Source organism: Heliconius melpomene, chromosome 17 (assembly GCF_056956725.1).
Source record: "Heliconius melpomene rosina isolate 202511_hmr_F chromosome 17, ASM5695672v1, whole genome shotgun sequence".
Lineage (NCBI taxonomy): Eukaryota > Metazoa > Arthropoda > Insecta > Lepidoptera > Nymphalidae > Heliconius > Heliconius melpomene.
The window spans coordinates 7447398-7474072 of NC_140405.1; the positions used below are offsets into that span (position 1 = coordinate 7447398).

Sequence of the window (26675 nt, forward strand, 5' to 3'; positions counted from 1 at the left end):
TTCCTTTTTTTTAATAATGTTGAATATTTTTACCTAAGCTGGTATTTGAAATCGTAACGATATATCGTTACATGTATAATTATAGCAGAAATTAGGTTGTTGTACGCATTGACAGTTGTGGTTTTATTTTTACTCTGTGTGATTTGACATATTGTGTAAGGAATCTGTGATTTGTCAACTTTACCTTCTTTTCTGTTGTCAAAATATACGGAAGGTAGGGTTTTATTTTAAAATCCGAAAATATCATATAAATCAGTTATAATTGTTATTCATATTCATAGCTTGTTAGTATAAAATAAGAAAACAGTTAATTTTATTTTAATATTTCGTGTTATTTTGTTCTTCAGCTTGTACTTTGAGAACTATATTATAAAACTTGTTTTAGGCAAGATGTTGATGCCAAAACAAAACCGTGTGTCTATCTATGAATACCTTTTCAAAGAAGGTGTTATGGTAGCCAAAAAAGACTACCATGCACCCAAACATCCGGATTTGGAGAAGATACCCAACCTTCAAGTTATTAAGGCAATGCAATCTTTAAAATCAAGAGGTTATGTCAAGGAACAATTTGCATGGAGGCATTTCTATTGGTAAGTACATTAAATAAATATATTATAATCGTTTGGGCTAAAAGTTACGATTTCTAAAATCTGAAAAATAAAGTTTTTATTTTTAACTTTCTTAAACATTGCAAATTTTAAACAAATATTTCACACTATAATATAAAATTGTGCATTATGTAGCCCTACAGTGCTTCAGTGTCGCATTCATTGATGTTGTCAACAGTTTGTTGTATCAGATTGTCATGTTTTTTTTTAAATAGTCATATAAATAATCCTTTCTTGTAGTTTTAATACAACTATAAATTTATAAATCTCAAATGAAAATTTGCTGTTTTTTAAAGATGCAAATAACACGAATTATATATATATATTTTAGGTATCTTACAAATGAAGGTATTGAGTATCTAAGGATCTTCCTGCACCTTCCACCAGAAATTGTGCCTGCAACACTCAAGCGCTCTGTTCGCGCTGAGACTGTCCGACGTGGTGCTGTTGGTAGGCCCGATGCCCCAGCTCGCTCTGCTGAAGATAGATCAATGTACCGCCGTGCCCCCACTACACCTGGAGCACCACATGACAAAAAGGCAGATGTTGGCCCTGGCTCTTCAGAAGTTGTATTTGTAAGTTTACATTTATTTTGATTCACTTGGTGGTGGTATGATGGTGTTGTTGCAGAGTGAGTATTGTTTGTGACCCAACTGTATTTTTAATGCATGCTGCAACTGTAGTTGCATCTTAATATGACAATAAAGTTCTAATAAGATAAAAACAATACTAGCTTAAGAATGAACTTCAATCAAGTGAATGAATTCAAGCAAATGAAATTGCTTAGTTCCATTAGATAAAATCTATTTTGAAAATTTCAATAAAGATACATGTAGATGATAATCATTACAATAAGTAGCTTCACATTGTTATCACATATTTAGCAGGGTGCAGTGTAAGCAGATGAAACCAAGTGTACATACCCACATGCCACTCTTTCATTTTTTAGAACATAGTGTGTTTGAGTGGTGAAATACAATGCCATGCTTAGAGATATTAAAATATAATCTGTGGAAAATATGTGGAATCCACAACCATCAGGTTTACAGCTAATTGCTAGCCTAATGTGGCAGAATTGTTTCGTTTTATATAGAAAATTTGAAATCAGCATTTTAGTTCTAATATTAAATGATATATTGTAATATGTTTTTTATTTTGTTACAGAGAGGAGGTTTTGGACGTGGTAGACCAACTCCTTAACTTAAGTTAAGCTTAATAAAAAAAATACCTATTTATTTGTTTTATTTCTCTTCTGTACTATAAAAAGTTATATTAATAATGATTTTTTTGTAGTGACCGACTCGAGGTTCCATTTCAGTATCCGCCAAAAAGTAGCCGAACCTTCGCCGTGTCGAAATTATAAAAATAGAATTATTCTCATTGTTTTTCAATTATTAATTATTATTAATTATTAATCTTGCGTTGAAAGGTTTCATATTTGAGTATCACGAAATAAGTTTAAATTTGTTTGTAGTAAAAATAACAAAATTATTTTTTCGAGATCTAGGGGTAACCTTTTACACTTGTATGTCGCCGTATTGGCGGCATATCATGTCTTTTGTCTTATCATTACAGCGGGCTGGCCAGTTTGTCGTCCCCTAAATTTATTTCTAATATATCTGAATTGGTTTCTTAAGCCTTCATTGAGTACGTTTTAACGTTAAAATAAAAGATTTGGGTGTCTTGGCAGCAACACATCCTTTATAACTTACAGACAAGTCATTGTTTAACAGTTACTGAGATTGACGTTTCTTACGTGCTATTCGCATTTGTGGTGCTGTTGAGCGTTGATGATTCTATATTATACTATAATTGGTTGATTCCGCTTGACAGAACCTGCATTTTGATTAGTACTAGTATTAGGTCTTAAAAACTACATTTGTGGTTAAATCTTAAAAGATAATAGCTTTAAAAAGGGGGCAAAGTTTAGTATTAAGGGTGCTAGTTCAACTGAGGTACAAGAGTAATGGCTCTGGGAGGTAATTAATAGCAACGTAAAATATTATACGAGAATGCCACCAGTATAAATTGTATTTAATTTTATTTGATTTTTTTAGAATAGTTTTGTTTGCAAGTTTTTTCTGTGTGATGGACCTACGTTTGCTTAGTAATAGACATAGTATCATTTTCATTATTATCTTATCGAATCTCAAAACTCCATTAAGTTATCCAAGAGGTCTTCCATCTGACCATAGGTTAATATTAATAACCAATAAATTTAGCCAGTTTAATTTTACATCAGCGGAAGGTTAAAGCGTATTTATTTATTTTACAATTAATAGCATTGTACACTGCGAAACTTACTCTATACTTACCCTAAAAAAGTAAAAGAAATTTTGCTACAGCTGGTAACCCTGTTTTATTCCGCCTGAAATATAATGTTGGCGGCAAAATTTAGTTTGAGAGACGCTTCTTCAAAAGTTCGAGATAATTACTAGATTTTGAGAAAATTAACAACAATAAAATGTTTTATCCTGCTGAAGCCTTAAGACGAGGTGGTAGATTTTATTTGTGTTGGGTTGCTGACTCATGGCCACTACGTTTTGCAACAATAACTCATCGACAACTATGGTCCCAAGATATTCGCCAAATAAGGTATAAGTTATTATGTCACTATTAAAATGCATGAAATTAAAACCGTTTCATTCATTGCGTGCTGAGTAAAGTAGCTCAACTCAACTTTGCCTCTACACCAGAGTTAAGAAATAAAAAAATAAATTTAAACTTTCTTGAGTGAGGATCGAACCCACACCAAATCACCTTTACAGTCATACTTTGTGCTCTATGAGTACAAAATGAAAATACATGAAATATATATGCGTTTACATATATTACTTAAAAAAATAATATATTTCAGTGAAGACATACTAGAAGTTGTAAGAAATGAGTCTGGATATACTAAAAATAGATTTTCGTTAAGATTGAGTTCTCAATTGCTTCGAGGCCTAGTGCGTCTTTATCATAGAAAAGTCATCGTTTTTTTTGGTATGTAATGTCGTTTTCCTCGTTTTGTAAAACATACAACTTTTTTAAATATAATAAATATAATGTAATTACAGGTGATTTATGCATGATTAACTCACTTGTGATGAAAAGTACAAATAAAAAGTAAGAGATACATTGCATGACAATGATTTTTGTTATATATTTTTGTAATGTTTTATTTAATTTACTGATTAATAATGAAATTCAATAAGTGGATTAATTAAACAGGTTTAATCGTTTACAAGTAACATCAGATCACCTTGAATTGCCAAAATTGGATTTCATAGAACCTGATGATGATGAAATAGAAGAACAGCTCCAAGTAAATATCAATTTATATAAATAGTATTTTTTAATATATTCAAAATATTTATTTTAAATGTGATAATTGTGTTTTATAGAACAGTAAAAATGTTGCAAATGTTCAAGATATAACACTGCAAGAGCCAACTGCACCTGAAATTAGAGTTTTATTAGATGTAAGGCACACTTATACTTTTTGTTACTTAATAATAGATTACAGATAATTACATATGTTATTTATTTTTATATATAACTACTTTAGGATGGATTTGGTGAACTCCACCCTGACCAGCCTTTGCAACTACTAGAACGTACAGTGGAAATGATGATGGTACCTGATACCTCTGTGCATGTACACAGTGGCTTAGATCTACCTATGGATGTATCAAATAGATCTCGAGTTATTACAAATGAAGCACATATGGAGATGATAGCTGAGCAGGATGTTATGGTATTTACAAAATGTGTGTAACTAACAAAGTTTTGTATTTTTATTTATTTTCTTGGCTTCCTGCTGTATCATTCATATAGCAAGTATATAGAGGGAACATAATGTTAAGGCATTACATTCCCTGCACACTGCAATGTTTTTGAGACATCATGTTTAGTGGGGCAACTTACCACTGCTTGTTGTGTAAATTCTAAACATTGCTGGTGTGCAATGAAATGTGCAACTATTTTTAGATGTCATTAATTTTATATACATTGATTTCTTTTAACATTTGTATCTTAACTATTTTTAAATATATATAAATTAAACTATATTCTTTTTGTCTTTTATTTACAGCTGTAGGTGATTTGACTGAGCCAATGAATATAGGTGAGAAGAGTTAATTATGATATATTCTTTTCTTCACTTCTTTATCCTACTAATTCCTTCTAATATTATACAGACATCCTTGAAATTCCTGAAATCCCACCTACAACTGTTCCTGAACCTACAAAGTTAGTTAAAAAACTTATTTATTTAATATACTTAAATGTATAATATTACAATACATTAACATTAAGTATTATTAAGTTTGTAATGTTAATATGACCCATTAACAATCACCACTCAACACGCAATGCCCCCAGAATACGGCTCATAGTGGGAAACAGAGAGTGTTAACACTAGGTTCCCTGTGTCTACCCTACTGTGAGTGGGATACAATGTGAAGCTAATTTAATTTTTTTGATTTATTAAGTATTAAAATATATACATGACTATGATGAAGTATATGACATGTATTGTTAACTCATTATTACATTATGTAATGGTTTTCTATAATTTAATTTCAACTTAAAATCTTTTTATAATTTTGTTTTTACCGATTAGTCTTTTACTTATAAGTTATACCAAAGGTTGTATGTTCCTTTTTTCCTTAAAAGGTACGGAATCCTAAAAATATTAATTTACGATATTTTTATTCGCATAGTAATAAAAAAATATCTATTAACTATTTTGCTTAAAATATTTTGTTATAATAAATTATTTAAAAATTTAAAATATTCATAGGTTCGGAGTAGATCCATAGAACTTAGCGTTTAAGCAAACAATTATTTTGTATATTTATTTATTTTAAATCTGAATATCAATTTCATTTAACTAAAAATACTTTTTTTTTCATATAATTCAAGTCATAACATGGAGAAAATATTAGCACTTGAAGATACTTTGCATGTTTCAAAAGATAAGGAGGAGCTTAGTTTGGAGGTATTCTAATATTTTTAATAAAATTTGTTACCGTTTACCGTTCGTTACCTTCAGTGTTATATTTAAAAAATCCATCATAAATAAGGGTATTACAAAATAATTTGTATTTAAAAAAATTGCCAACATTGAATTACATTATCATTTTTATTACCAAATTTGTGAAAGTGTTCTTATATTTAAGGAATTGGAGCCAATATCGAAGAAGCAAAAACTAAAAAATAAACTAATAATTGATAAAAAAACTCTACTTTCATCAAATTACATTCGTTCGCGTATCAATCAAAGTAGGGTGGAGTTACGTTCTGAGGTAATTAGATGGTTTTTTTTATATATTAAATATATAATTTAATTTTAGACATTACGTTTACCCTAACGAAATTAATATATTAAGGTTTGAAACATATTTTTTTAGGTAAAGCGATTATATATATTTTAAATGGTTTCCAATAATGTATAATCCCAATAAAAATATTCAAATATCCAAATACGAATATTTCGATTGTAGAGTTTAATGTGTCGTTTGTATAGGCTAGCTCCAGCGACGCAGTGTCGCTATTGCTCCCGGCGTCCCTGCTGTTAAGCGCGCCGTCGACGGCGCACGGGGCGAGCTTCCGCGCACTGTACGCGCGCGCCCTGCAATTGCCGCGACCGGCACCGGAACACACACCACTATTAGAGGTTAAACATTCACTAAATAAATTAGCCCCATGCAAAGCAGAGTCTATTGTATCTTAAGTTGCGGAAATTAGCTTTGTCAATAATAATTCCTCCGAGCGGAGTTCGTACCCAAAACCATTGCGCTTACAGTCAGACGTCATACTGTGCCACGACGGCCTCTACATTTTTAAATGGCACATTGTTTATGCCATTTAAAACAAATTTAGAAATTAAATTGACACCGGTGGATTATATTATGATTAGAAAATAGAGATTTCTTCTGCTAGGGCCACATTACGGAGAACGACAATGCCTATCATCGCCACAAATATCACATTCCTTTTTCATGCAATAAAGTGAGTGGCTACACTTGCAACAGCCAACGTGAACGCCCATTGGTGACAAAATTGGTGTTAATGTTCATTTCTATTTTTATGAAGGTCTATTTATAATAATTTCCAGCAAGATGGATGTTGACGGTGTTACTCTGATTTGATGAGTGTTAATTTTTTTATTATTATTAAACCTAGAAACATGTCTTTTTCGTTACTTCACTCAATAGCCATAGTGCTTATGTACTGCCACTTAAATGATCGCCTAATGTCGAACGGCATCGCGTTAATTAGAAGCAATTCCCGCTAGTGTGGTCCCAGAATTCCAGCTAATCTCTATGAAAGTAAATGAAATCGCATAAGTACCTAAAGGGAGAAAACTACTGTCTTAATTAATTAAATTAAAATTAAATAAGAATTATAATTTTGAAAACTCTATTTCAACATTCCCATTCCCGATTCATCAGAAAAGTGAATAATTATAAATAATAATATGAAATTACTAATTTCACTTTATTGTAACGATTATTTTGTTTTGATTCTAAATACGGGGAAGATACTAATCTATACAAATTGTGTAGATGTAGGTACACTGTATACCTATCTATACCCATACAAGGATGAAAAATTAAAGTGTTTAGTCTTTACATATAAACATTTGAATATATATTAATAAAAGGTACCATTAGCAAGAAGAATGTCTAGACCATCTCACACCCGTTTAGAGCTTGAAAAAATTGATGAAGTAATCGAACCTGTTGATAAATCATTAAACATTGCCATGGACGTTGAAACAGAGGTTTTGAGACAAAGTAACATATCAAAAGAAATACAACTAGAGATATCAGAGATGCCAACGCAAAACATATTAACCGAATCTCAACAAATAAAACGTGTTGGTGAATTGGACAAATCGGTAAGTTTTATAATAAATTAAATAATTAATTAATTAAATATAGGATCTTTATTTAATGTAAAATTATAATCATTATCTCTCCTTAAATATAATAATCGTATGACAGGCAAAGAGACAACGTACAAGTGGTATTATGTCGTGTCACGTGGACCGTACTGTGGAAATTAATTTAGGTGAGTCTGTTGATTATTATTTTTTAATGAAAAATGTATGATTTTATAATAAATAGTTAATTAATAAATTAATATAACTATAAGGTAATATTTTAAAAGATTTATAAAACTCATGCGACATAATATTGTTATAAGAATATATGCACATCTCTCTTTTACTCTCAATAATCAGTAATCGTCACAAAGCTTAAGATATACAACCCTTAAAATATTATACACTTACTTACAGAAGCAAATAAAGAAAATATCCCATCTAAAGAGAATGAAGACTTACTGCAACTAATGGCCATATTGCAAGCGGCTGGTCTCGAGGACGGACGCCCACTACCGGATATTGAACTACCAATCCAGAGGAGGAACGATAGTAGTTCCGAAACTCCATTAGGAAGTCTAGATAGAACTAAAGTGTCCCTTGGAGAATCGGAACGGACGACTGATTCTAAAAAATTTATTGGGTAAGCTCCTCAGTCGCGCCTTCAAATGACAAAGACATTTCATGACCAGGACCACTAAAAGAGAGTGTAGACCGACAAATACTTTATGTAGCGAACTAGCTTACTAAGTATCTATGTCGGTATCTAAAACACTCTCTGCTGATTCTGCGCGAGGGTCCGCGCGTACCTCTGATAATTCATAAAAGTTCTTGCCGGGCTCTACCTTTAAGAAGACTCACATCAATTGTGTGTATTATAATTGTAGTGTACAGTACGGTCGTGACAAACGTGGCCGCACCGAATTTAGGAGTAGATGGCCGCGCATGTTATGCGATTATATTTCTTAATATTTAACCGACTTCTCAAAGAAAAGGAGATTATCAATTCGACTGTTTTTTTAATGTTGGTCATTTGGCATATTTGCTCCTCTGGTGTTGCACGGGGTCGTGGGCGGCGGTGATCACCATCAGGTGACCCGAACGCTCGTTTGCCTTGTTCTTTTACCATAAAAAAAAAACATTTCACAACTTTTGACTAGGTGAACCGATTTTGATGAGTTTTTTTATTTGAAAGCTAGTGCTTTCCGTGTGGTCTCATTTTATGCATTCCTTTGGTCCATTTCTCTTGGTCTTGGTTATTTCTGACAATGGTATCCATGAGAAAATCACATAAGTGTTAAATTTGCATTAAGTAAGTGCGCAACAAATGGACGAATAACTCAACATTCCGCTAACCGATTTCGATGATTCTTTTTTTATTTGTGAGGATACACTTCAAGTATGGTTTAAACTTCGAAGATAGGTTGAATTGGTTTGGTTTGGTTTTTCTCCTATTAAAATTGGTTTTTCTCCTATTAAAATTGTAATTATGATTATTATATTCCCGAGTGAACAATACGCGAAGTTAAGGAAGCTTTCCTTCAACTTAAAATATAGTGTCTTACTAGTACATCATGAACAGAGAGGAGTGGGCCACGGCGGGCACCATGCGCAAGATATACAACTGCATCCGCTCCCGCCCCGAGCGCCGCGTGACGGTGGACATGCTGCTGGAGGAGGGCCCCCTGCTCGCCGGGCACAAGCGAATAATCGCTGCTCGCATCTTCACTTCCATACTGAGTAATGTTCTATATATTTTTTTGTAAGACATTTGAGCGCAGGGACACAAAGTGTGACTGTAAAATCGGCTGGTTGTGGGTTCTATCACCACTTGAGGAAATGAAATATTTATTTAAATTTATATTTCCATTTCTTCGCTGTGGTGTCGAGGCAAAGGGCGGGGTTGAGTTCCGCCACTCAACAAAGGCATTGCGTGTGCCTCCAGAATTCGGCCAAAAGTGGCGAACGGAGTGTCTTAACATTAGGTTAACCCTGCTGTGTGCAGGATACAGCGTGAAGTTGATTTATTTATTTAATATTTATAAAAAATAACTGGAAAATAGATACTAGATTTTCTGTACCTAATATAGTCTAAGATTTAAGGCATGAAGATTTCTAGATTGTACAAGAGACGCCGAAAACAATGTGTTATTTTTCGCTAATCTACTAATTAAATTAAATATGTTGGTAGATGTTAAATAATATAGTTAATTGTATATTTAAGACAATTTCCTTTTTAATAAGTGGTTTGCAAAAAATAACAATGTTTTCGGCGTCTCTTGTTTTATTTCTTTTATTTCTATATAATATTTATTTCTTTTTCTACAGACCTTAAACAACATGGTTTAATAGTCATACACAAAAACAGTGTAACACAAGAAATAGAAAACATAGAACTTGGGGAGACGATAACGAGACGATAACGATAAGCAAAAGTATATTTCGATTATTCAAACGCACTAAAAGTGTTATTTTCTGTTCTGTTCTTTTTATTATAGCGTTCCGAGCGTGCAAGTTTCGTTTTTGTCGTTTTTTTTTCTTAAATTTTGATTGCATACAGTGGCGTAGTGAGGGAGAGGGATGGCAAGGGGGGTGGGCATCATAAACAATTTTATAAAAAGTTAGACTTCGACTGATTTTTTAATTTTTGTTACCTGAAAAGTTTTTTCGTTTTACTATACAACTTTTTATATAATATTAATATATTATATTGCTGTACAAAATGTGTCATCGGTGTTATTCTCACTTATTTGTCTATTTTTTAAGTTCTTATTATTAATTGATACAGTCGTATTTGTTAAGAAAAGCTTATCGTAATAAATGGGAGCTCAAATATTATTATTATTATATCTTTTTATTTTACAAACCATAATGTACAAAAAATGTTATCCTTATTTTTCTACAAAGGATGTCGACAACAGTAGTAACCCTAGCCTTTTTTTTATCGCGTATCTATTGACTATATTGTGTTTTAGTCATTGTAAAATTATATATTTATAATGAGAATTGAAACAAATTTTATTATCTATAAAATGTAAAGTATTTTTTCGAACATAGGGTTAAATGCTGTTAGCATTGGATTTTATAGGAAAGAGGGTACTTTGTCTCTGGGAAATTGCAAGCAGTATGTGGCTGCTTAAGAGGTGTCGCCTGCGGGACTCGAACTTCGGTTTGAGGCCGTAAACGAAATTTCACTACTCTGAGATTAAAAGCCTCGTGCTCCACTGACTGAGCTAGCCGAGCGTTTATAAAATCATGATGAATATTGTTAAAATTTAACTTTTGATCTAAAAATATTTCTATCCACCTTATCCTAGGAGATACCCTAGGTTGATAAACTTTATCGGTTTTCTTATTCGATCTTTAACATCTGCATTGAAATTACAATTAAAGATATCGATTTATAAAAAGTAATATCAGTCTTTTAATTTTTTTATAATATTAGATGTATATGTCAAGTGCCAGATCATTTGTTATGAATGAGTAAACGTGTTCTGTGGTTAAGAACGTGCCAGATGTCAAACAAACTCAAAGTCACAGAGTACAAAGTCAATATCATATCACTAATCTCAAATGTTTTCAATATTTTTATAATCTGAATCAGGGGATGGGGTTCAAAATCCGCTAACATTTTGTAAACCATTGGTGTTATATTGTGATTTTGAAACGTTACTTTTTTGATTGAGAATATAGTTTAAACTTATATAATATACAGTCGATTTAAATACGTCGATGTTTTTAACATCGACTCATCGAATAAAAGAAATATCAAAATATGCGCGAGGGCAAATGTCGAATTGGATATTAGAATAAAACTATTGATATTTAGTGAGCGTCTGTTACTTTTCAAGCACTTTTTTGAACAAGAATGAAGAAATAAACAAGGATAAACTTATAGAATACAACATTATAGCATGTGCATAAATTTTTAAAAGGATCTCTAAGCGACATACCAAATTATATCATTTTATTTTAATATATAATAAGTCATGGATATATGTTATATATATTTTTTAAATATTTCTAAAGAATAAATTAAAGTAGGAGAATGTTCAATAAGTAAATGTATTGGGATTGAATTAAATATAAAAATATGGAGTTAGAAGAGAATTTTAAATCTAAATTAATTGACTGCTTATCACAACAAGTAAGCGAAATTGAAGTGTTAGTATCTATGTATCCTAATGCTGAAGATATTATTTTTACTAATACAAAAGTATTGGATGACATTAAAACATTTATATCTAACGAAACTCAATATATACCAAATCACTTGGACTTTACTATTAATTTGATAATTGAGGACTTAAAACTAGAAATGTCAGTTAATTTAGCAAGTTTTTATCCAGAAGAAGAACCAGATATATATGTAAGATGTAACCAGTTAAACCGCCAGCAAGAAACAGCCTTAAATTTAGATTTAGGCAAATTTATAAGCACCAATAGTTATAAAGAACAATGCTTATTTACAGGAATAACATGGCTACAAGATAATATTGACAATTACTACAAAAGATGTGAGGACACTAAAACTGTTGATAGTAAAGATAAAACTGTATCTGCAAATTTTACTAGAATATGGATTTATTCACATCACATTTATAACAAAAAGAAAAGAGAAGAGATTGTTAATATTGCAAAAGAGTATAATTTGACTGGTTTTAGTTTGCCCGGTAAACCAGGTATAGTATGTATTGAAGGACCTGAATATGACTGCATGGAATGGTGGAAAATTATAAAATCTATGAACTGGAAAAAGATAGTTATAAGAAAAACTGAAATGTTTTCAATATCTGAAATGAAATGTGAAAGAAAATTTAAAAACTTTGAAGAAGTACATTTTCCTAATTCATCAAAACAAAGCAAGCATGCTAATATGAGTGGTTTGTCAAAATACTTAGATGATTTAGGCTTATTTCCAGCATTTAGTGACTTTTTTGGACTATGCAATAGTAACAGTTGATTTTGCTTTGTTAAATTAATTAACCTATTACAGTAAGGTCAACAAGTTATGGTGGGCCTGAAGTTAGGCTTCAGAACTTCTGCACATTGTTCACTTGGGAAGAACATATTTAGAAGTAAGAAAAGGCTCAAAGACAAATCTGCTGTCTACAGCGAATTTCCGGCTAGCCACAATTTGTTGACTGTAATGTACTTTATATGAAATGAATTTGTCTGAGCAATTAAAAATGTTATAATTTTTTATTGATTAAGTATTTATAATATTTCCAAAAAAAACGTTTTTTTAGCTTGACACATTAAGGTAAATGTACGGGAGTTCGGCAGTTTAAGGCTCTCATAACTTTAAACTATTGTAAATACATTATTAAAGGTTATATGAATTTGCAAATTTTAGTGTGATCAAAGTGGGTCTTTTGGCAGTAATTTAATGTGTGAATTATGCGGTTTAACTTAACCTTAATTTTTATATTAATTTATTTGTGGACCTCTAATTTGAACCCTACTTCGTGATAAAATTTAGCTCTGTTTCTAACTTCGTGAGTTTGTGTCCCCTATTTCGGGTCACAAGTTTTTACCTCGCGAGTGAGGTTTTATAATAAAAAAAATTAACACCTTTATTGGTTTGGATTGTAAAGAATTTGTAAATAAAAAAAAATAGGTAGATCAGCTTAACGACATTAAAACTTTCATAAAAAAAATCAAATCAAATTAAATCATCTTCACGCTGTATCCCGCACACAGCAGGATAGGCCTAGGTAGGTAGGTAGGTAGATAGATAGGTAGGTAGATAGGCAGGGACCTAGTGTTTTTAAAACACTCCGTTCCCCACTTTCTGCGGAATTCCGGAGTCACAGCATGTTAAGTGGCACAACTCAACGCCGTGCTTTGCCTGAAATATAAATTTAAATAAATATTTTCTATTTTCTATACTATTCCTATTTTCATCTCCTGGAGTGGGGATCGAACCCACAACCAGTCGGTTTATATTTTATAGGTTATAATTTACAAATTATATAAGCTCAGTTTTAAAAAAACTACATTTTTGAACGTTTATATATTTTTTTTATAAAAAATATATAAAAAAACTCAAAAGTCAAGTTAAATTTTTTGAAGCTAGGTATGCCAGTTTATAGAACTATATATTTTCGCAACCAGTTTGTACGGCGTTTTGTGTTTAGTAGGTATATATTGTATTCCTGAAAAATTCTTGAAAAAATAAAAAGATCTTTATTTAGACTTATAACAAGACTAAGATAAACACTATTAACAATGACAAAGAAGTCAATGTGCTGATTTTACGTAGATTTATTTGTCACGAAGTTAGAGAAAATAATGAAATGTAGGGGATCTTATTTCGTGTTACTGATTTTAGTAACTTCCGCAGTTCTGTTTATTCAGTATTTTTTACATTATGTAAAGTAATCATTAACAACCACGTATATTCGATAAAATACACAAAAATAAATTATAAAGGTTGATTAAAAAATAAAATTACATTGGCAGTACCTATACGAATTTAGCTTAAAATTACCAATTCAGGTTACCTTTAAAATAGTAATATAGAAATTTAAGTGGACAAAACATATACCGAATTTCGATCACGAGAAACTTTAATAAATACAGTAACTGATTTTAAGCTTTAAATTTAAATTATCTTAGTTATAACATAAATATAAATTTATTAAAAAGTATCTAAGATTTCCCTAATTCGGTAGTAACACGAAATAGCGGACACTTGATAAATAAAATGTCTGCTATTTCGTGAATCGATTTATTGCAATTTTAAAAGAATTTTATGCTTCCATCTATTTTTTTTTTCAATAAAATGTTTAATTATAGAATACAAAAAAGCATATATTCAATGTTTTATTCGAATAACTTACCTTTGTCTTTCTACAACCTTAAGAAATTCTTACCCTAGTCTTACGGTCGCAAGCATCGCAAACACGTTACAATGCAGTTTGTAGCCTACTCTGCGTTTAAAATGTCGCTATACGCTCAATTTTATCATTAAAATATTGTTACTTAGTTTTTAGACAGTTGAAAGTATAAAGATTATATACCAATATATAGTTTCCGTAAATAATACTTAAATTGCTTATTATTTTTGCCAGAAGCAAAACTCACGAAACCACGTACTATCACGAAGTTACCGTCACTTACCTTACCCCAACATACTTAGCAGATGGGAATCCCCTGTCCTACATGAATCGTTTCAAGTTATTTAGGAAACACTTAGGAAATAAAAATATGTTTTAGAAAACATAAAAATTTTAAAAAGAAAAGCCTCATTCAGTTTTGGGCATGAGATTGGAGACCTTGAAACCCAATGCTGTGTTGCGGTTGATGACAAGAGAAATAACTAACCCAACTTAATCTGCTCATAGAAATCGCTAAATCTGTAGCTAGGATGGCTTTAAAACAATATACTCATGAATATCGTAAAATATAATTCTAATAGTAGGTAGTTCATTATGCAGTGTTTTTGTCAGCACCATTTTAAATGAAACCGCAGTTTTAACTATTAAAAGCCTAATACAATTTAATAAATAAAAATCCCAAAAATGAAAAAGTTTTTTCACACAAATTTAAAATCCAAATTAAAAATGTCGTAAAATAAAGCGCCAGTTCTTAAGGACGACGCACGCACATATAAACCTATCAAAGGGACACCGCCGCACACCCCTCATTCCGAAATCTAGTTAGCCGTAGGTATTGGCGGCAAAATTATAAGTTAAACAACCTTTAGTAGTATTTTTGTAGTAGCATATGTTAACATTACTGTTAAGACGAAATCAACAAAATAAAATAAACAATGAAACAGATGATAATTTAATTACACTTTCTACACAGAATATGAAAATTTACTGATATTTTCATGACCTTTAATATATTGCCCATTCTTTTATATAATGTTTTGTTGTACTTTTGGTGGGGGAGGTGTAGGGAATTCCCCTAATTTATCCATATAGTACTGGTAAGCCCTGTAAGGTCGTAACTCCCATGGCACCTGGTCCTCCATATTTGTTAGTTGGACACCCAAATCTTCAAGGGTGGGCAATCCTTTCACAGGCTTGTCTGTAGTTGCCTCCTGATTAACATAAATAATGATAGATATTTAAAATTTTTCAGGTAATTGAATAGAAATATTGTTTTATAGAAAACATAAAAAGTTGGATGTAGCGGGATTTCAATATGCGCCTTCTGGAAGGAAGGGATATGACATACAGCTAAAAAATTTAATAATATTTGCATATTTACCCTTTCCAAACTTTCCCAAGACAGATTACCCAATGGGTATGCTGGAGATATCATATTAATGCCTATAACTTTCAATGGCAGAATGGGGTCATACTTCATGTCCATTAGTTTAAAGCCCCAATTTTCGTCTTTGCGCATAAGTTGATAGAACCAAATAACAAGATCACGCAGCAGGTATCTTTTAGGTCTGAAAAATTTAATTATTTTTATCTTTTACTGCTATTATAGCACTGTTATGCTACAAAAACCGGTCAAATGCAAGTTGCCCTCGCATACCAAGGGTTCTGCATAAATTTTTGGTTTGTATGTTTACAGGAAGTACAATTAAAAGTTGACAAATTTAAGTTTGCGGGCATATTGACTAGGAAGCTTGATTTTTTTCTGTGCTGCAAGGAATCTCAGATCTGAGTATTTGATAAAAATGTCTGATTGATACATCCACGGGATTTCGAGATTAGTACTCACGACAGATGGACAGACATCAAAGTGATCTTATAAGAGTTTCGTTTTCACCTTTTGAGTTAATGAACCGTAAAAAGGATCTCATGCTGAAAAATTTAATGTTCCTTAAACGGTTGTCCCGATGATCAACATTCAGATAATCAACACTGTATATAGTAAAATTTCACAGAATTTTTATCAAGATTATAAAATATTTTACTTACCCAATGGCTTGGTAAACTTGGCATCTAGTGTCAGGATCACGTGCCGCATTGATAATACCTTGCACTACATCAGAAACAAACACTGGTTGTTTGATGGTTTCTTCACCTTTCTTATAAAGGGACATTATCTGACTGTGGATGCGCAGGACGTGGGCGAAAGATCTAGAATATGAAATTATGTATTTGCTAATACATTACTTATGACATATGTTTTTCTTAAATCTAAAATTATAATGTATCTCATTCTCTATTACGTCTTAACACTAGGTCCCCTTAGCCTACGCTGCTGTGTGCGGGATTTAATTTGATTTTAAATTTATAATAATAATATTTTACAAGCTTTTGTTTTTGTTGTGATTAAAAGTTGCGCTTTTGTTTGAGTCGTGATTAAAATCACAATATGCAACACCATCAAATTTGGCATTGCTAATGTTTCTAAATTTGCTTTTTATATCCTAAAATGTTAAACCAACATTTACCTATAATAAAAAAAAAATAAGTGGCAAAGTAAAAGGGACACAAATATTGATACACAAATTACTATATTAATCTTTGTTAGAAATAAAAATAGCCAGGCTTTTTGTTTAAACAAATAAAAATATAAACCTATTGTGACATTGTAATATTTTTGCCCTAATTTAAATTTTACTCTAGTAATAAGTTAAAAAGCATATTATATTTTGACTATGTTCCAAATTTCAGCAGACAATGAAAATGTTTTGACACTACATTCCAATTCTCCTGTTATGTTTGAATAGACATCATCTGGAGAGAAGAATGTCTTCACAAAGTTTTTACATAGTGACATACATAAAATAGTGGCAACTATTACCGTATAAATCTATCTTCTGAACCATAAATGTCAGAAGCTCGAATAATAGTAGCAGTGGGAAACTCTTCCTTTACAGCTTGCTCTCCTAAATACTTGGAAATTTTCCATGGGGAGGGCTTTCTCATTACTAATGGTGTAGGATTTTCCTCAGCATTCAAATATGATAAATGGATGAATCTCTCCACACCCATTTCTCTGCTGATCCTAAAATAATTAAAGATTTACATGATTATATATACATGATAAGTGGATTATACAAAAATAATTATGCAATATTAATTTGGTTTTGATGTAACCCACTCAGTTATTTCCATTTGGCCACACAGGGAAAAGTGGTGGTAAAAGTTAGTCAATAATAAAATTATATCTTATATTACCTTGCAAGACGTCTAGCTCCTTCGACATTCACATCATGAAACTTAAAATTTTTGGTTTCATAGTCCCGACCAACAAGATTAATTACAACATTAGAATAACGCACAGCCTTTGCAATAGATTCTTCATCTCGCAAATCATATGGTGTAAATAAAACTTGGCCAAGATCTCCACAAACTTTAAGCCTTTGAGCATCATAAAAATCACCTCTATAAGGCAAAATCATCTGTAATGGCAGAGTATTTTTATATTTAATAACAGTTTTAATGATTACTTTACATAAGTACTGAATATTTATGTTAAATTAAATTATTTCTGTATATTTTTATATATATGTATTATTTAATGATGTTTATTAACATACCTGAGTACCAACTTTGCCAAGTTTGTTACATAAATAACGTCCCACAAATCCTGTACAGCCGAATACAGTAGCTACAACACCATTGAAACTACTACGACCACCAGTTCCTCTTTTATAAGCGGCTATATTAGGTTTTCCATCAGTACTGTATGAAGTAGATTTGATGTAAATAACACTCATGTATCCATTTTTAGCTGTAAATAAAAAATACTAATATATAAATAAAATTTTATAAAGAATATCTCAGTTTTAGGAAACAGTGTACATTATTATTATTGTTTTCTAATCAATATGTCATTCACAAGGCAGGAATTATGTAAGAGTTTAAGATATTTATTTAAATAACAATTTCATGAGGTTGAAACTTACGAATAATTTTTGATGCCAAATGGCCTGTTAAAGCTACAGGAGCCATTTTGAGGCCTTAATGTTATTTATTTTCGGTTATTGGACTAAAATCTTGATGTGAAAAAGTCTCCAACACCTTTAATTCATATCGTTGACAGCTGTATTGTCATTTCACTTCACAGTTGACAGTTGTAGTCAGGAATCACGACGCAAACAGTTGGACGTTGGATATTTTCTTGTATACCGTACCGTATTGCAAAGTATGTATTGCATAGTATAATATTGGTGTGGTAAATTGGGATTGATTGAAATGTTTTTAAACTTTTTCACAATGTTTACGACTTTAAATATAATATAGATTATATTTAAGTATTACTTAATACTGGTTGTACGTTTAGTAAACGGTAAAAAAGATTTTATATTTATTTTATGTAATTTCTATTTGGTATGTGGGGTTAATAACAACACCATATAGGGTTCACCCTATATGTTCCCCTGTTCTCCCCTATTTTCTATTCATAGAAGAAATGCCAGGATTAGCTGAAGCCATCCGCTACACCAGAGCAAAGACCGGCGTTGAGTTCCGCCACTAAACACGCAAAGCCTCCAGAATTCAGCGGAAAGTGGGGAACGAAGTGTCTTAACACTAGGTTTCCTCTGCCTACTCCGCTGTGGGCGGGATACAGCGAAGCTGATTTAATTTAATTTTGTTTTTACTCCCATTGATCATAGCGTGATGTAACATAACCGATATTCTTCCTCGATCAATAAAATACTCAATACAAAAATTATTTTTTATTTCTTACAAATATTTCTTGCGTGTTCAGCCAAACAAACTTTTTGACTTTATCACATTAATATCAAAGTATAGATATAGGTATTAGGTATCTTTTCCTCTTGGATCAACCTTGTATAGGCGCCGGATGTTAGCTTTGTTTACCTGTAATTAAGAAGAATGTTAAGTTTGTATATTTATTTAAATAAATTACTCTGTGCAGAAAACACATAAAATAAATAAATCAATTAAGTAAATGTAATATATATTGAAAGTGGTGTCTTTAAATTGAGAATATAATAATGTTATAGTACTTTCAACACAATATTTGTTAAAAGTATAATATTGGAATATAGGTTTGTGTCATATTCCTACCTACTTGTACCCTAATAACATTTTTTCTCTATTTCTCAATGCCGTGATGCTTATTTCGTTACCAGAACGAGGAAATGAAATATTTTCTATAAAATGATGCCATACTGAAGTATGCTTTCAAGCTTTAAAAACCAAGAATGTCATAAATTTATAATCCATATTTGTCTACGATACCATAAAAAATAATGACAAACATCAAACGTCAATGTCATTATATTTTATGTTTTCAATTTTCCGTAAAAGTTATGGAAAAAAGACTTAATCACAAATAATAGTTAAAAGTCAGGATTTTTGTAAAGAATAATATCAAATATACATAAAAAATGAACGAAGACGAAATTGCAATTTTAAATAGTAATAATTTCAAAGAAATAAAGCTGTTGTTAGAGAATTTTTTAAAGACTGTAAGTAAATAACAAAATCACTATTTGTTTTAACTCGAAATATAATAAGTATTCTTGAATTGTTTTTGATTTTCAGAATGATAATGCGTTTACATTTGCATTTTTATCGGAGAATAATAGACGAGTTTCGTTATGGGCAGCTCTCTTTCAACATCTTCAGTCAAACTCTTCAGAATCGATTCACGTGCTATGCTTAGCAACGCTTAGATTATTAAGGTGCGCGTTTAATTTATTTCTGAATATCATATCCATAAAGTTGATGATGATTTCTAATTTTAATTTTTATAAATTACAGTCGAGACAAATGTGAACTTGAGAATTTGATTTGTGAAAAATGGATATTAACATTAATCGAGATGGCTGGATTATTTAATTTTGTTGATCCAGATGATATGGTGGATGTTGATATGCCCATAAAAGAAGTTGTTGTAGAAGCTTTAAAATGCTTATGTAATATAGCATTTAATAGTGAAGTTGCAAGGGCTCTATGTGCACATACTAGCATAGCTCAAGGGTTGGTTGCAAGATTACGGTCATACAAAGAAATTTCTTTTAAGGAAGACATTATGTTATTTGATATGAAGTTACTGTTTATCTTAACAGCATTAAGACATGATATAAAATCAAAAATAAAGGATGAGTTACATGGAATGGACTATTTAATAAGTTGTTTAAATGAACTTGTTATAGAGGCAACAGATAGTAGTGAGAGTGATGTTGCTGGAAGCAGCGTTGAAGGGGTCCACAACTGTTTTCTAAAGGTAATCTCATTTAAGCATTTGCTATTAATTACAATACCAACAAATACTTGAGGTTTTCAATGCACAAAGATTAGATTGTATTTTTTAAGGTACTTTTAATTTGGGATTTTATGTTCAAAAGACCATAACTTTTGAACCAGATTAATCATTAGATTACTGGGTCAGTCTCCTCTCACTACAGACTCCTGCAAAGTGTTCAAAATGTTAAGATTCCATAAAGGTATAATACAAAACTACTAAACGAATTAATTTTAAGACTTCAATTTATGCATTTTTATTACAATAAAATCCTCACAAGATCTTTCACAAGACAAATTAAAAGATGATTTTAGGATTTTATTACATAAAGTAAATAAATTGAATTATTGGATGCTATATTGAATATTACTTGAAGTCTAAAAAATTTGTTTATAGGTACCAATGTTTATTAATTGGGTAAGATTTTATAAATAAAAAAAAAAATGGCAATATGAAGTGCATCTATACCTTAATGTAATATTTATCAAATAGTGTGCTTATAGATATGTAGGTACATAAAGAAAATAAAGCATTTTGCAAAAAAAAAAATACAAACGAAAAAAATATATATTATAAGTACATTTTGTGCTAAGAAGTAAAATGCAAAGGTGACTTTATAATTATTACTCTTACATGTAACCTTTAGCATAAACATTCAAGAATTTAGAGAAACAGATAAAATAATAAGAATTAAATATAATGTACAATAAAAATATGTATAAACACTGTTACAATTGTTTTATGGCTAATACTAGAGGTTTGAGGAGCCCAAAATAAAGTATTATCCATGACATTACCTCAATTTTTAATGGCAATTACTAAAGATGTTATTTTTTTTTTATCTAAAAATTGGATAACTTGATCAAAAACACACACAGTTTACATGTGTATAATTGTGTGTTTATGAACAATTTATTTGTGTATTGGAGGGGTTATTATTATTATTAGGTATTTCATTTACAACACTTTTTATGTTAAGAGATTACAATTTTTTAATTATTTATATTTTTTTAGGATAATCAACAAGCAATTGTTTGTGAAATATTAAAGACCCAATTTAACTTGATGTTGCATTCAGGCTCGGAAGAGCCTGTCAATGAGGCTGACGAAGGAATGTATTTAAGACTTATGCCTACTATAACTACTTTATTATATGCACATGCACCGACACAGGATAAATTAATGGAGTTACATAGTAATATTGCTAATTTATTGACAAGGTATATTTAATAAGATTGTTTAATGTTTGCAGTCTAGAAATGGAAGTTTAAAAAAAAAAAAAACAATTCAGTTGATATTTTGAACACTTTACAGTAATTAGTAGTAAATATATTAATACTGAAATAAATACCATTAATCTGGTTAAAATAGTTCCAAAGTAAATTAGTATTTTTTGAATTTTATATAAATTGTATATTTTCATAATTTAATATAAAATATGTATAACATACGAAATTGCAGCATTCCACCGGTATTCTATCAGTATTTGACACCAGATTTAAATGAAGGCGAAAAAGCTCAATATGTATACAATAGCAGAAATATGGACGCGCTGCAGGCATTGCTTCATTTATTGGAGTACAGACTATCAATAACAACAGTGAGTCTTAATAATATTAATTTGATACCTAACTGTCAACAATAAATCAAATATTTTTTAAAACCATAATACAGCGAGGTCGACAAATCGTGGCTACCCTGAAGTTAGCAGTAGATTTGATTTTAGGTTTTTTTTCATTTGATTATTTTCCTCCCGAGAAAGCCTAACTTAACGGCGGTCACGTAGACCATATTGTAGTCAAGTGTACAAGAGCAGTAGCAGTGTGCTGTTTGATGCTACAACAAAGTAACTTGACTGAGCAGTGAACTCGCAACTGTCACAGTGTGTTGACGCGATGCGGCCTACATTATATTGTTTACGATTTTTAAACAAATTTACTAGTATTCATCATAATAAATAAAAATAAATAAATAAATTATTTCAGAGCACCAAAAACCAATATGAGAATCTTTCGCCAATTCTCACAGTATTAAACAAAAGCTCGCGTGGTTGCCGGGCACAAAGAAAATTTTTAAGACAAGCGGTACTACCACCATTGAGAGATGTGTCGTTACCACCGGAAAAGGGAAACACTCTTAGGAACCAATTGTGTAGACTATTAACTACACCTGTGACTTCCGTTAGAGATCTTGTTGCCGAGTTTTTGTTTATTTTGTGCAAAGAAAAAGGTATGTTAATTTTTTTTTCAGCTTCACGCTTTATCCCGCATATCGCACGGTAGCAGAGGGTCTAGGTTTCCGGTAACGAGATATTGGCTGTTGAGTTGTAGAACTCTACGCCACGAGGAAATGAAAATAAGCCTTTCTCTCGAGCTGGAATTGAACTAACAATAGTCGCGCTTACAGTAAGTCGCTGCTCCACAACGGTCTCAAGTATAATTAATGAAAGTTTTTGAATAATGTCTATGTACCCGAAAAGAAGCTTTTTATGTTATTAAAGTAACACACAACTACATTATTTATTATAAATCAAGATATCATACAATATCCCCTAAAAAATAGATATATCGATGTTATTGCGACATAGTGCTATATAATTAGGCTTTCTGAACTGGTAAAAAAATATTAAATGTAAGAAAAAAATGTAAAATCAAATCTGCGCAGTAATTTATACGTAAATTTACGAATTACGACTCCTTGACCGCACTGTAGCTTCATAAATATTCAGTTACAAGTTTTGTTTACAAACATTGTTTCCACAGTGGGGCGTATGGTAAAGTACACTGGTTTCGGCAACGCGGCTGGTCACTTGGCGCAAAAAGGGTTAATGGGGACCAGTCGGGGGCCAGTTCTATATTCCTCCAGCAGTGAGGACTCTGATACTGAAGAGTACTTGGAGGCTCAGCCCCGGATTGACCCCGTGGTGGGGTGCACTCGACCCCCACGCGCTAACCCTTTCGAAGGCATGACGGATGAACAAGTGAGCTTAATTATTTTTTTAGCTTCACACTGTATCCCGCGCGTTGCATGGTAGGCAGACGGAACTTGGGAACCTAGTTTAAGACACTCCGTTTCCTGCTTTCCGCCAAATCTTTGAGGTATTGTGTGTTTAGTAGCGGAATGCCACGCCTTGCCTTGTTACTTCTCTGAGTGGGTATCGAACTGTCGCACTTACAGTCACATGCTTGTGCCACTGCGCCACGGCGGTCTTTTAGTATAGTATACGCCTTATATTGAAATTAGATCCACATTCCAATGTCCATCAAAAATGTAATTTAAGTAAGAGCTTACATGATCCTGGCTTGTTTCAAAACCTCACAAATGTTAACCACAAACGGATTTCATTCTGTGGTAAATAGGGATTAACGTGATATAAATGATTATGCATAGGTATATAGGAGGTATCTCCTATATACCAGCCAAACCGTAGATAATAAAAACAAAGTGTAATATTTAAACTTATTATTTAAAGTATATTTTCTTACATACATGTCCTTACGTTGTGTTGACGGCAGAAAATAAGAGAAAACAAATTTTGTTAATATTCTATATCATAAGGGCGTGACTGGAAACGCGACCGTTGTGGGTTCGCTTTCTACTCGTGTTGAAATATAATTAATATTTTAATTTCCTGGCTTTGGAAGCGAGGCAAACCTTAGCGATGAGTTCCGCCACTTAAAACGCAATGCCTTGAGAAGTCGACGGAAAGTGGTGGCGGAAAGTCCCGTTAATGGGTTAAATTATAACTTTAGCAAGTTTGAACTTTCCTTACTTCATTCTGTGTTAGTATTTTGTGAATATGAACACAAATCACGAACAATATATTGTACCATAAGCATGAAAGTGACAAAAACAATTAGGATTTATAGGAAAATAACATAGAATATTAAAATGTAATTTATATTATTAATTCTTAGTCAAGTAAAAAAACATTTATTTTGAGTTACAATAATATTATTCTTAAGATACTATAATTATTCTTGTGTACAATAGTATAAATCGATAGCTTTATTTGTTCTTTTCGACAATTTATTTTTTCAGAAGGAATACGAGGCTATGAAACTTGTAAATCTTTTTGACAAATTGTTATATGAAGGTGTAATGAAGCCAGCGCTCATTGGCCCCGATGGCCGACCTCAACCGGTGGAACATCTCTTGGAAATGCGAGAAACCCCAAACAGACCACAATCTTAATTATTGTAAATATTATTTACAGTTAAAATAAATTATAGCTCTCATAGTTAGTTGCACTTTCTATTTAATATGTAGCTTTTGTCAGTCTATGTATAGGTATTACATATGTCTTTGACGTTTGAAAAAAGTTATAGACATACACAAATGTCTGAATATAAAAAAAACTTTTTACATACATTTTGTTACAACCCAAATAAAACATACATGTGAGTTTTAGTCTTTTAAATCATTTTAGTGCTCATTCTATTTGTATAGCGGCGGTACACCACACTACATCTCATATAAGAAGGGAGATAATATCCTAACTTAAACAGTGTAAAAGGAAAGGCCCTAATTATAGTGACCTAACCCAGTGCACTAGAAATAGTGTGATGTACTCGCGGCTTAACTAAAAAATAATACATAATATAAAAGATATTACATTTTTTAAACGTAATTATTTTTTAAAAATATCATATCTTTAGAAAGTAAGTTTAACTTAGTTTTATTTCATATTACCATCTTTAAATGGATAGTTTATAATATTAGCAGGTTAATTTTATTTTTGTCTGTGACACAAACACATTTTTAATTTTAAATACTATACAGTATATGACGTATTGTGAGAATAGATTTATTAAATGATAGCCTAGATTAATTGTTATTGTAAGTAATATAAGTATTTCTTTGAGTTATTTCTAACAACGCGTAATTAATTGAACAAAAACAAATGCCTTTTTATGCCTTTTCCCTTATTTCATTGCAATTAATGCTTATAATCATTCTGTCGCGGTGATAGCCACCTGTTTATATTTTCTTCTTCATACAATATGTTAGATGAGATTATTATTAGGATCCTAATAAAATGATAGTTGAGACTTTTTCTTGGAACAGAATTCGTTAGAATTAAATAATATTTGTTTTCTTTCCTAACCTCACCAAATATTGTGCAGTCTTTGTTTTAATATGTTGAATCAAAGTAGCCTTTTATGAGCATGTACACATATTTAAAATCAAAGTGGATTATCGACGATAGTTAGTACATATGGTTTTTCATAAAGCAAGTTCCATTTATAATTTGCTAGTCAGTATTTCAAATAAAGTTATAATAGTTGAAACGAGCGATTTAGGTGTAGTCATAGATTAATTTTTTTGTATTTGAAGTAGAGTTAGTGTGATTCTTAGAGTGAGTTAATATTGTTAAAAAATATGATATAATGTTAACTTAAAAATAGTGCAAACGTTTTACTCGATATTTACCGTTTTATATATATCTCATACTATAAATATACAAAAGAATTTTAAAGTTGTTCTACCTTGTATATCTTATTTTGATTATTTAATCTCTTAATACTATACTAAGTATTTAAATTAATAAAGCAATTAATATTATATTTTAAAAATATTTCTTTAATAAATAATATAAGATTCTTCATGTATATGTTTTATTTCGTGCCCGCCATCTATCCCTGTGACACAATAACACATTAATTACATATAGACATATTTAATTATGATATATTTAAGTAATGAATAGATAGTATATTTATTTAGCTAATGTTTTTATAACGTATCTAGCTATTAGTCTTTTCAAAATATTTAATGAGCACTAGCTTTTCAATATATTTATAATGTTAAACGTAAATAACATTATTTTCTTTAAAATATATAATATTAATAAAAATATAACAAATAGATTCAACGTTAAACTAAATCAATTCAAATTTCGTATAAAGTTTTCTACATTAATATCGTTCCATTGCTTCTAATACAATCTGTCGCTTTTGGTACAATAATTTTGGACGATTTCTTACATTTTTAATATGTAGATATATCTTGTATCAATTTAATTGAAAATGATTTAATAATATTTAAAATTC

The 26675-nt window shown here is 31.0% G+C and overlaps 5 protein-coding genes across 6 annotated transcripts; 4 read left to right on the top strand and 1 right to left on the bottom strand.

Moving 5' to 3' along the window:
* Positions 1-64: 64 nt before the first annotated feature.
* On the top strand, positions 65-1839 carry RpS10b (Ribosomal protein S10b). Of its 2 annotated transcripts, none has more exons than XM_085200427.1 (4): positions 65-214; positions 386-590; positions 940-1183; positions 1773-1839. In XM_085200427.1, the coding sequence occupies exons 2-4, from the start codon at positions 391-393 to the stop codon at positions 1806-1808; spliced, it is 480 nt and encodes a 159-aa protein (XP_085056553.1). In that variant the 5' UTR covers positions 65-214; positions 386-390; the 3' UTR covers positions 1809-1839. The 2 variants fall into 2 exon arrangements, with proteins under 2 accessions (XP_085056553.1, XP_085056554.1); XM_085200428.1 differs by having other exon boundaries at positions 141-284.
* Positions 1840-2884: 1045 nt separating this feature from the next.
* Positions 2885-10916, top strand: LOC146530096 (uncharacterized). The gene is made up of 16 exons (XM_085200699.1): positions 2885-3203; positions 3466-3593; positions 3668-3716; positions 3822-3915; positions 3995-4072; positions 4159-4360; positions 4684-4716; positions 4790-4841; positions 5517-5592; positions 5699-5899; positions 6121-6270; positions 7261-7497; positions 7604-7670; positions 7900-8125; positions 9065-9222; positions 9811-10916. Exons 1-16 carry the CDS (start codon positions 3073-3075, stop codon positions 9903-9905), a joined length of 1977 nt encoding a protein of 658 aa, XP_085056825.1. The 5' UTR covers positions 2885-3072; the 3' UTR covers positions 9906-10916.
* A 74-nt stretch (positions 10917-10990) lies between these two features.
* On the top strand, positions 10991-12691 carry LOC146530097 (RWD domain-containing protein 2B). Its single transcript, XM_085200424.1, has one exon. It carries the CDS (start codon positions 11576-11578, stop codon positions 12443-12445), a length of 870 nt encoding a protein of 289 aa, XP_085056550.1. The 5' UTR covers positions 10991-11575; the 3' UTR covers positions 12446-12691.
* A 2569-nt stretch (positions 12692-15260) lies between these two features.
* ND-39 (NADH:ubiquinone oxidoreductase subunit 39) lies at positions 15261-18519 on the bottom strand. The gene is made up of 7 exons (XM_085200421.1): positions 18311-18519; positions 17942-18135; positions 17580-17803; positions 17203-17406; positions 16371-16532; positions 15706-15892; positions 15261-15535 (listed from the first exon to the last, which is right to left on the bottom strand). The coding sequence occupies exons 1-7, from the start codon at positions 18354-18356 to the stop codon at positions 15350-15352; spliced, it is 1203 nt and encodes a 400-aa protein (XP_085056547.1). The 5' UTR covers positions 18357-18519; the 3' UTR covers positions 15261-15349.
* A 1115-nt stretch (positions 18520-19634) lies between these two features.
* On the top strand, positions 19635-26230 carry ric8a (ric8 guanine nucleotide exchange factor A). Its single transcript, XM_085200420.1, has 8 exons — positions 19635-19843; positions 19920-20059; positions 20139-20604; positions 21637-21842; positions 22084-22222; positions 22608-22851; positions 23385-23602; positions 24664-26230. The coding sequence occupies exons 1-8, from the start codon at positions 19763-19765 to the stop codon at positions 24814-24816; spliced, it is 1647 nt and encodes a 548-aa protein (XP_085056546.1). The 5' UTR covers positions 19635-19762; the 3' UTR covers positions 24817-26230.
* Positions 26231-26675: the final 445 nt, after the last annotated feature.